General features: G+C 31.7%; 1 protein-coding gene and 1 pseudogene across 1 annotated transcript; one reads left to right on the forward strand and one right to left on the reverse strand.

Moving 5' to 3' along the window:
• Positions 1–996: 996 nt before the first annotated feature.
• Positions 997–2,567, reverse strand: LOC118039340 (peroxidase N1). Its single transcript, XM_035046027.2, has 3 exons — positions 2,044–2,567; positions 1,740–1,902; positions 997–1,653 (listed from the first exon to the last, which is right to left on the reverse strand). Exons 1-3 carry the CDS (start codon positions 2,431–2,433, stop codon positions 1,232–1,234), a joined length of 975 nt encoding a protein of 324 aa, XP_034901918.1. The 5' UTR covers positions 2,434–2,567; the 3' UTR covers positions 997–1,231.
• A 5,911-nt stretch (positions 2,568–8,478) lies between these two features.
• Positions 8,479–11,371, forward strand: LOC118039325 (small ribosomal subunit protein eS4z-like; annotated as a pseudogene).
• Positions 11,372–11,870: the final 499 nt, after the last annotated feature.

Consider the following 11,870-nt stretch of genomic DNA (forward strand, 5'->3'; position numbering starts at 1 on the left):
ATATATATATATATATATATATATATATATATATATATAATGTGTCCTTTACATACCAAGGCAACATCTAAGAGATTATAAAGGACTTAATCTCTTTATGTAAACTCATTAAAAAAAATACCTTCTTCTATAGTCTAAAAAAATAAATATACTTTTTTTTTTATTAAAAATCAAAATAGTAAGATCAAATTTAAATCAATTATTACATCTTAATTTCAATATAACATTTGAGTAAAAATATTCCTCAATTTTATTAAAAAGAAATAAAACAAATTCATGAATTCCACGTCCACCCTGCCCCACTTTGCAAGAAAACTTTTGACTACCTGGATATAGGATTATTCGTATCGGAAGCACACCAGGAAAGTTCATTACGCAACCAAAAACCTTTGACATTACAAGTCTCTCTCTCTCTCTCTCTCTCTCTCTCTCTCTATAATGTATGGATGCATGGAAAACATAACAAACTGTCGGGTTTGTTAAAATGTCAACAAAATTCAACTCTAATTCAGTAGGCAGCACGTGCTAAAGAAAGCTGAGATAAATAAAAGTCTTACAAGCATATTTCTTAAAATTCATTTTTTTGAAAAAAAAAAAAAACTGTGATTTTTTTTTTATTTTTTTTTCTATTGATTTATTATAATTTTATAATCTAGATCACAAGTATGACATGTTAACTCGGATTGACTAAGATCGGTTTTTTTTATTATATTTTATCTAATTTCTTGTTTTTATATTTAATTAGCTAAGAATTTAGCTATTTTTCTTTTTTCACAAACGATTTTGTTAAGTTGCTGTGATTGTTTTTTTTTTTTTTTTTTTTAATTTGATCATTTTATTGTCATTGTATATTTTTTTTATTGTTTAATTAAAATAAAATAACTTATTTAATTTCATCGGATTTATAACTTGAATAGTGTTGGCAGTATCTAAATATTATTTTTTACGAAAAAATAATCTGAATGCACAAAGAAGCACGGTGTCACATCTAGCATATACTAATACAAATGTAATGACCCAATCTATTGGTTCAAATGATAAGCTTTACAATTACACGAGAGTTCAAAAGCAATCAACCTTATCCAATTAATTCTTGACCTTTTGATTTGTGTCCCATTCTTGCAATAGGATACATAATATTATGAACTTTACCGCATCTTGTCGGGTAAACAGAAAAATGGAAAGATTAAGATTAAAAAAACGATACATTAAGACAAATCGAAAAGAATGTTCAATTTATAGCAGAACACACTCTTCGAATTTCACCAGTAGTGCCGGTTTTCACACCGATGTTACTCATCTTGACCATGGACCTGCCAAACTCCACACCAAACGTGAGCCCAGCCAGGCCTCTGACACCAAGGAAGCGCTGGACAAAAGTTCTTGTGGTTGCATCAGTCCATAACTTTTGATCAGATTCAAGTATTCCTTGACCACTTCTCAAATTTGCAAAGAAAGATGAGTCAAAACTATTTTGGCTACCGGTGTCTAGAGCAATACGCCTTGACCCATCACCGTTCTGTGGACAGAGTGTCTGTAGTTGAGAGACAAATGAAGGGTTGATGGATGGGTCCGCACCGTTTCCTGTTGTCGTGAAATTGTACAGTCTGTACCTGAAGAATTGACAAGCAGTGGTTCCTATGGTGTGTCCTCCTGTAATAAAAAAATTACAAAAAATAATCAAGACGTGCATGGTTTGAAGTTGATGAGCTTGCTTAGTTAATTTGTTTTTTTCTTACCAACAAGGGTAACAAGATCTTGAGCGTTGAGACCAAATGCTGCAAACTTCTGTTTCTGCACGTCAACGGAGTCGGTGAAACCTGGCAAATTAGATGTATCGGATGCCAATGAAACCCTACCGTCTCTCCGTCCGGTGGGCACTGGCCAAGTGAGTCCCTTTGTCTGCAATGCATGAACATTATCTATATGGGTATATAGAGTAATGTTGATGGAAGCGGGGAGAAGCATTAGATCGGGAGGACCTAAAATATCTCAAAAAAAAAAAAAAAAAAAACAACAAGCAGCTAGCAAGAAGGTGAGTACCAAAACAACAGAATCACGAGCAGCAAGGGCTAGAATGTCTGCACATGAGACAACGCCAGGGCACTCAGCTTCAAGCTGCGTCTTGGCATCAGCAATGACATCGTATCCTCTCAACAGAAGGTTTGGCCCAGCAGTTTTTTCAGTATTAGCGCCATCAATGAGGATGGAAGCATCACAACCATTCACAAAGCAATCATGGAAATGCATCCTGAGCAGCCCAGGGGCAATGGAGGAATCGGAAGTGAAATGAGACTGGACTGTTGCCCTAACAATGGATTCAGCCCTACGGCACGTCGTTGCATAAAACCCAACACGAGTGCCTTGGCCTTGCACCGTGGCGGTGCCAGCCATGGCCACCAAAAGAAACATTAAAACTACTTTTTGGCTCATTGTATATGCTAGCTAAGAGACTGTAACTATTCTTGAAACGCAATTTTAGTAGCACACAAGCTCTTAGCTAGATTTGTGCGTTCTTCAGGGAAGTAAGCTAGCTAGGTAAGTAGCTAAGAGGAGTGCATATTGCCATTGTTTTTCGTAAAATATATAGGCATTTTTAGTCAGCTAAGCTGAGGAAGGAAGTAAACAAAGCCGGCTATATAATAGCTAGGCAGAATAAGTCTGATTAAATTTGGAAGTATTCAAAGATACAGACGAGAGGTGAGTGGGAAATGATAAGGTTGCAATGTTCATCTTTGTCGTGTTACGACGAAGGTTTTGCATGCCAGTAGGTCTCACGCGGTGGAGGGAAGACTTAGTCAACCCTCCTTTATTTTTTTTGTTAACGTCAACTAGTTAACTAACAACTCTACGTGGGGATTATTTTCATTTTATCCATAAAAATGAAAAGAGTTGCCACAAACATGTTTTAAACAAAGAAAAAAAATATGATTTGAGTTATAGACCTGACAATGTTGAATAAGCTGGTTTTATTTAAAATGATAATAAATAAAATAAATTTAAAAAGAAAAGTGATTAAAATAATATAAGAAAGAAATATTTTTTAAAAAAGAGACAAACAATGCATCTTAATTCACATTTCATTAAATACAGAATAACAAAATAGAATAAAAAATGGACATAATTTTTTTTTTTTGTCTTAGTTAACCAGAGTTAGCATGACATGCTTGTAGCCCCAATAATCAAGGCCAAGTCAATCTGAGATATTCCTCCAAACCTGCAGCCTAGATGATGAAATATGAATAATCTAATAAAAAAAGATAATTATAAAACTCTATTAAAATAAAAAGTATGTTATTTTTTTAAATTCATAAACTAGGTCATTAAATCCAAGGCATCTCCTATTTGAAAAAAATCTTAAAATCCAATTCTCAATCAATCAAATATTAAAGGATGAAATTGATAAATAAAAATTAATTATATAAAAAGGATTTTAAAAAATAGCAATAAAAATAATGAGGATCAAGATTAAAACACAAAATAAAATTTATATTTGATTGAATGGTGAAATTGAAAAGAAAAATCAATTTAACAAAAAATCAAAAGAACAATGGTCAAAATTTATATAAAAAATAAAAATATATTTTTGATTGAATGGTTAAATTGAAAAGAATAATAACTTTTACAAAAGGATCAAGAAAGAAATTAAAAATCAAAACAATGAGAACTAAGTTAAAAAAATATAAACCATCAATTTGGATTAAATGACGAAATTAAAACCAATAGAACTTTTTCAAAAAGGTAAAAATAAAATAAAAAATAAAAAAATAAGGATTAAATTAGAAAATATAATATTTATTAAATTAGGACTGAAGAATGAAATTGAAAACAATAAAACTTCTACATAAAGACCATGAACCAAAAAATAAAAATCAAAAGAATAAAGACTAGAGTTGAAATACTAACAATAAAAATGGTAAAGCTGTGGTTTTCAAGAAATAAAAAAAAATAAGTTAAAAAAAAATAAAGATCTATCAACAGCAAATCAAATCACCAACATCAACATATGCTGCTCTGTAAATAAGAGAACATGACAATGTTTTCAACAAAGTAACTGAAGGGCATTTTTGGAAGCCAAGAGGCGCCGCATGCTCCGCTCCGAGTTAACAGAGACCTCTCACGAGCCTCTTGGTGTCATACACTCGCCAATCGTTTTTTTTTTTCTCTTTTATATCAATTGTCATGTTAACAACAAAAATACCATTGTGAAAAGGAAAAAAAGCACGTTAACTCTAGTTTTATAATTTTTGTTATTAATGGTATTTTAGTTGTTTCCCTAAGCTTTTTAGTTGTTTAATATATTTTTATATTTGATCAAATTCTAAATCACCCCTCAGCTAAAATTATAATAATAAAAAAAAAATCATTGTGAAAAATACAAAAATACCTATTGACGGCAATTTTAAATTGTTTGCTTTTAAGGGTATTTTTATTGTTTTTCTATGTATTTAAAATAATAATAAAAAGATTTATTTGTTTCTAGTTAATTGATAATAATTGAAAATACTGTAATGTCCTTGATTGCTAATGTTAGGTTTTTTTGGTTGAGGAGTAAAATCGTTATTATATTGATACAGTGAACAATATAAATGAAAATGAAGCTAGCATTTTTACCCAATTTATTTATTTTTATTTTTTATATATATGTTTTACTTCAATCCGGTGGAACTATTTTTTAATAGCTCCACCGGATTGGAAACATGGAATATTCAAAGGCGGACAGAGTCCTTGGGCAGTGCATAAAGAAATAGCTCCACCGGATTGGAAACATTGAATATTCAAAGGCAGACACAGTCCTTGGGCAGTGCATAAAGACACTTCTTTAAAAAACATATTATAGAATGGGTAATATTTCGTGGACATACCTCTGTTATAATTCTATACATTATATCTATAAGATTGAGTATGAGATTATACCTACTCACTAACCAATGATTTTAAATAAATCTACTCATTTGACAATCAAATACTTCCATTTAAAAAAACTCATTTTTCCTTCATGTTCTAATAACATAAAAGTCAACTTTGAACAATCAACTTCAAATTCAAGGTTAATGTTGTTTCTATATTTTTGAAACCCGCCCCCACGGTGGGTCGACCCGAAACTAAAACCGGGCCAGATTAAAAAAAAATTGAAAAAGTCAAGATCTGGCGGGTTGACACGGTAACCCAATTGACCTAGTAAAACCTAGTAAAACCCATTGACTTTTGTTTTTTGTTTTTTTTTTTTTACTAAAATAGCGTTGCTTTGATTTTTTAAAAAGATAGGGATTGACCCGGGCGACCCAATCAAAACCCGGAACCCGGACCTTGGACCGCGCCGGATTTAAAAACTATGGTTGTTTCCTTTAAAATGATATTGTATTTAATGAAAAAAAATTTATCTTTCCATTAAAATAAATCTACTCATTTGACAAAGAAAATTAGCAATTATTTAGCTTATAATTATTATTTAATTTTTCATGATATGACTTAATTTGATTAAATATATATATCTTTTTATTTTATTAATAATTTATTAATTCAGATTTATAGTTTTGACTAGTCTAGACCAATCTAGTTTTGTTTTCATACCCTTTATTTTTCTTATATATTTGGGATATTTGTATTATTAGTACTTTTTTTTTCAGTTCAATATAAAAGCTATATTTTATTTGTTTTTTTTATATAGTAATGATTTTTTTTTACCGTGTCAATCAAATACTTTCATTTTAAAAAAATCCCTTTTTGCTTCATATTCAAATGACATAAAAGTCAACTTCAAATTCAGGGTTTATGTTGTTTCCTTTAAAATGATATTGTATTTAATGAAAAAGAAATATCTTTCAATTAAAATAAATCTACTCATTTGACAAAGAAAAATAACAATTATTTAGCTTATAACAATTATTTAATTTTTTGATTATGTTAATTTGATTAAAAATATATATCTTTTTATTTTATTAATTCAGATTTATAGTTTTGACTAGTCTATTTAATCATTATGATCGCCACCTCATGTCGTGCATGGTAACAATCCATTTTTTTCTCTAATACACTCTCCTTCACCTCTTTTTTCTCTCTCTCTCCCTCTCTTTCTCTAAAAAAGGTTTTATTAGTGGAGTATATAATTATTCTTTATAAGAAAGGTTATACATTTGATGATCTCACTAAGATCAGATAATTTTTAAATTAACTATAAAAATGATATCTCTGTTTTCAAAGCTTTTCAATAAAAGTAGTATTTTTTTTTTCATATCTATAATGTCTTCAACAACAATCTTCATTGAAATCTTTAAATATATCTCCATAAAAATCTCCACGGTGAGATCTTAATGTCTTCAAACATGTCTCTATAAAAATCTTCATGTCACCATTGAATCTCCACATGTTTCTCCATGAAAATTTCCAAGGTAAGATCTTTATATCCTCAAACATGTCTCATTTGAATATTCAAACATGTCTTTAATATCTCTAAAAGGAACACGGATACTTCTCTTGGTCCCAATAACCATTTATCTCTAAAAAGATCGGGGTCCTTTCTCTAAGTGTTCGTGAACACTTGTTTCCAAAAATATCAAGGGTCATTCTCTATGATTACTCACTGAACACTTTTTTAAGTCTTAAACACATATACCGACCATATTATTTACATTTACACTTACTTCTTATTACTGTATTGCTTTTTTAACAAAGCAACACAATTAAAGTATTTTCTCTCTTACAAAAACATTGACAAAAAGTTATGAAAAGTCATTGATACAAAACAAAATGGTAACATCACTTATATAAAATAAGAAAGTTTTCTTTCTCCACCTTTACTAGTTAAGTCTTTCAAACATGTATGTTTAAAAGACTTGGGCAAAAAATGATGGTGTAAAAAAAACAAATAGATGGAACAATTAATTTGGGAAGTATCCTAAAAGACTACACACACCCATGAATGTGGCCACCACTTATGCCACGTTGTTTGGGCCACCAAACAAGTATATTTTATCATTCTCATTCTCATGTTTTTCTCTCACATGTTCCCTCTCCTCCTTTCTCTCACAAATCTTTTGCATTTCTCTCTTATTTTCACTACACATATTGCACAATACAAACACACAAAACTTTGTTTAGTTACAAGAAATCAGTGTTAGGTATCGCTTACGCACAAAATATTTTTATGATTAACTGGCATATTCTCTACAAGTATGTTTTTTTTATGTAGGGTCAGCACCATTTTTTCTAGCCAATAGTTGACAATGCAAATACGAGCCACTTTCTATGCAAACCAAACACCATTTTTTCTCGACCAATAGTTATTTTTATCCAACATGTCATTGATATTCACTAACCATTTTACCAATGAAATTCCATAAATTACATCCAATTATGGGCACCAATATTTTCACCTATCAATTTTCATGCAATTCCCGATGTGAACTGATATGACCAAACTTTATAAATACATTAGGTCACTAGGTAAATAGAATGAAGTCATAATTTTCTCAAACTCGACACTTTTATACACTTGCATTTTCTCTCAATTCTTTTAATATATTTGTTGACTTAAGCATTGAAGAGTCTCTCGTTTTAGGAGAAACTTGTTTTTTAAGGAAAAATTTTAATCACAGGTCAAGCCCAATAACCAGCAAGTCTATATTAAACGTACAAGTCTTGTCTTAGGATCGTAGGCCATGAAAAGCCTATTTTATATGTGAAGTTTTTTCTCTAACTTCATCAAAATTCTTTGTGATGTTTTTTTTTTGGTTAAATTCCCTTGCTCTTAATTAATTGTTGGCTTTGATGGAGATAGATGTTGTTTCAAAGAAATATATTTTAAAAAACTTGTTTTTTCTTTGAACTTTACTTTGGAAGTTGATGAATTTGTGAAAACTTGATACTAAATTGGGTTTTCAATGTTGCATCTTGGACTAATAGAGTGGTTGGGCTTGACCACTAATTGGTGATGTGACGGGGTTACTTCCACGATCTCTTACAAAAACAAGTTCTTTATTAGAATATGAGACTCTTTGATGATTAAGTTAGTAAACATAGAAGAAGAAATAATGTAAAAGAAAGTGAAGGAGAGTGAAGAACGTAGAAGAGTGTATGTTTGTTCTTATATGAACCTGTGTTATGTATAATGTTCTGTCTTGTGTAGCTATTATTTATTTATCTGGTGACATAAGATATTTATAGACTTTCATCATGTCAACTTACCTCATGAAGAATAATGTAATAAATGATAATAATTACTTTTTCTCACAAGTATCTCATGAGAGTGAAGAAAAACAAGTTAACTATTATTATATCTCATTGTGCCATTAATGAAAAGGTAAGCACCTACGATTGATAGGTGAGAAAGGCATGTGTATATAAGTCGAAGAGAGTGTGGTGTCGTATTATCTTTCTTAAAACTTGTCATTTTATATTATGGTACGTGCTAGTAGCTAAGATTTTGCATGGTACTGGATTGAGGCCCAAATATTCTTTTATGATCCACTCACGACAATGACAGTCTATTTTGGTTATCCCAAATGAATTGAACTTTTGTTTTTTTAATTTTGTTTTGGATTAAAGAAGTTTTGTTAATAAATATTATGATGCAGGTGGAAACTAAAGGCAACAACAAATAAAGAAAAAACATGAGAATTTTAATGAACGAAAGAGGTTGCAGATGTAAACTCCAGGTTCACAGGTTTTATTTTCTCTTAATAATCATCTTCCTAAAGGTTTATAAAGTCTTAAATAGGTTAGAAATCTTATTTTAACTAGAAAACAAAATAAAAATTTGAAATTACAAAGGAAAGAAGTATGAAATCCAAAAATAATAAGAAAAATCACAAAACTCTCAAAACTAGGATACCGAGGTGAGATTTTGAATATCTAAAGATTCGACAGTCAAAGTATCTACTCCAAAAAAAAATAGTGTTTGAAAACTCCTTTAAAATTATTAACACGATCTAACAGTCAGATCAAAAGTTATGTCTTTTTAAATTGTTATTCTATCTCCGAACTGTGTAACATTAGTTTCATGATAATTGGTCTGTTATGGGTTTCCGATGTGCATTTTAATGCGCTTACAAATGAGTAAGGCAAAAGTGAAGGCATTTCTATTTTGATGCAGAGACGTGTCCTTGATGGTCAGGACAGATGAAACATATTCTTCTGGGTTTTGTGGAGGAAGTACTCTTATGTCTTCACTCCCATAGCTCTGCTGGGAAAAAGGACTTCGTGTTCCTCGTTGGTTTCCCTTGTTTAATGCACAGTTCAGGCTTTGCAAAGGCCAATCCGTTCAGTTTGGGCAGAGAGGCATCCCTTACTTGAACTCCTGTGATATCCAGGCCCGCATTGTCAAGGCCGAAGACACCATCAAGCTTGACTTAGAGAACAACAATATAATTGTAGAAGAGGCTGGGTAAGGAGAAATCAAGAACAGGGAGAAGCACTAAGGAAGCTTTGAGACAATCCACCTTCAAGAAGCCACTGGCCATGAGTTTGCCACTCGCCTAGGCGACATGTTCACCATTGGAACAGGCACCGAACTGCAGGTTTTTCTTCCCAAGGGAAAGGATATCAAGCTGTCCATCATCGAGGAGCGCCCAAAAGAGGCTTGAAGCTTCTCAAACTGCTGCTCAGAATTTATGAATTTTCCATGGCATAATTTTGCTTCTGGAGCTAGTACTGTCGATGAACTAGTACTCAAACTGCTGCTTAGAATTTATGAATTTTCCATGGCATATTTTGCTTCTGGAGCTAGTACTGTCGATGAACTAGTACTCAAACTGCTGCTTAGAATTTATGAATTTTCCATGGCATATTTTGCTTCTGGAGCTAGTACTGTTGATGAACTAGTACTCAAACTGCTGCTTAGAATTTATGAATTTTCCTTGGCATATTTTGCTTCTGGAGCTAGTACTGTGGATGAACTAACACTCAAACTGCTGCTTAGAATTTATGAATTTTCCTTGGCATAGTTTGCTTCTGGAGCTAGTACTGTGGATGAACTAATACTCAAACTGCTGCTTAGAATTTATGAATTTTCCTTGGCATATTTTGCTTCTGGAGCTAGTACTGTTGATGAACTAGTACTCAACTAATGTTCTGTTCTTATAATTTACTGCGCAATCTTGAACTATCTTTGTTCGTATAATTTAATAGCAAGCTAAACATTGTGCAATTACCGATCTTGATCGCCTTGGCCCTATCTTTGTCTTCAATATTCAATTTTCTTTCTTTTTCCAGGCTAACCCCTGACTCTGAATCGTGGAACACTGGGCTGCTAATTCTTATTTGACATGGAATGAATGGCGAAATCCAAGTGGGGCAGTATCAATCATGAAAATTCTCCTGATGCTTTCCAGGAAATCTCTGCATTTCTGATCACCATGAAGCAACTTATTGATTATTACCTGGAACCTTTTGATATAGCCATTGACAGTATTTACCTAAGTTCTGCCTAAGCTATAAAAACAGGAAATCGGAGCATCGAAGTCTTAGTATGCTTTCAATAATATCCCACTCGAAATCTTTCCTTGTGCATCAAGATTGCTATGGACGGATAGCTTTTGGTGAACAAAACAGGGAGGACGCATCATGGAGCAAATTGGGAAAGCTTGTTTCTATCGTCACTGCAGGAGGAGGCCTGTTAAATCAACTACAAAAGGAATCTAGCCTTCCGAAAGAGCAAGAGATCATCATGGAGCAAGAGGGGACCTATCGGTACAAATCGCGACAAATAACACAAGGTCAATTTCTTAGCTGGTGTGTGCGCCTCTGGTTCTTCTGATGTTGAAACAACTGCTTTTGATGACAGATGCCTTTAGCTAGACTTATGGTCACCACGCGACGGCGAAGAGATAGAAGTTGCGGATGCATTCTCTACCGGATATCCCTTGATGCTTGATTAGAAGGCTGAATCATGATAGCGATAGAGCTGCATTATGCGCCTCAACGCGGCCAAGGATATGGTGATATCAACTTACAGGTCAGTCTTGTGGACAACACACTTCTCCCATAATTGACTTGTGTATATAACACCAAAGGGTCAAGTATCTGTCCTGGGTTAGAGTTGTTCATACTTCTTGATATACTTTGCTAATTTTAGAGCCATTGGTTTTTTCTGGCAGAGGAAAAAAAATCATTTCATGGATAATAATTAAACATTTTTTTATTCAATAATAGAAAATATCATGGAATATGCATCAATCAATATGATTTTTTTAAAAAAATAATTATAGGTGGACACTGTTCACATTGATTTGATGATGGGTTTTGAAAAAAAATTATTTGGGTGATTGCTTCGAAATTCAAGCTTTAAAAATCAAGGAAATAAGAACATTTTCACCATCAAATCAATCTCTTGGAATTATTAAACTGTTATTTGTAGCAGAGCTGTAGATGTGGGAAGATAATTATCAAACTCTTCTTGATGAAAATGAAAAGGATGGCAGTAATTGCTACACATTCTCAATGTCTTGATGTATACATAAATATAAAAAGTTTTAGTGTTTTTTTTTTATTATTATTATTATGATGTTTTGATATTAAAAATAAAATAAAAATTTTAAAAAATATATTTTAATATATTTTTAAATAAAATATGTATATAAAATAAAATTATAACAACATTATTAGAACTTTATTCTAAAGATTATGTATTTTATTGTCTAAATATTATCTAAATATCATTGTATTTGGATATTCCCATCATATTAATATATGTTTGTAAAATCATAAGACACATCTCACTAAATATAACTTAGAAACTATTTCCAACATTATATATACTATTACAATGACCCAAAATTGAAGTGATCCATCATATGCTCAAACAAGAGCCGGTCGTCCAAATTCATTATTTTTGGGATAAGAAAAAATCCTCGTAGCCTAAGTTTATTAAG

This window comes from Populus alba, chromosome 16 (genome assembly GCF_005239225.2).
Source record: "Populus alba chromosome 16, ASM523922v2, whole genome shotgun sequence".
Classification (NCBI taxonomy): Eukaryota; Viridiplantae; Streptophyta; class Magnoliopsida; order Malpighiales; family Salicaceae; genus Populus; species Populus alba.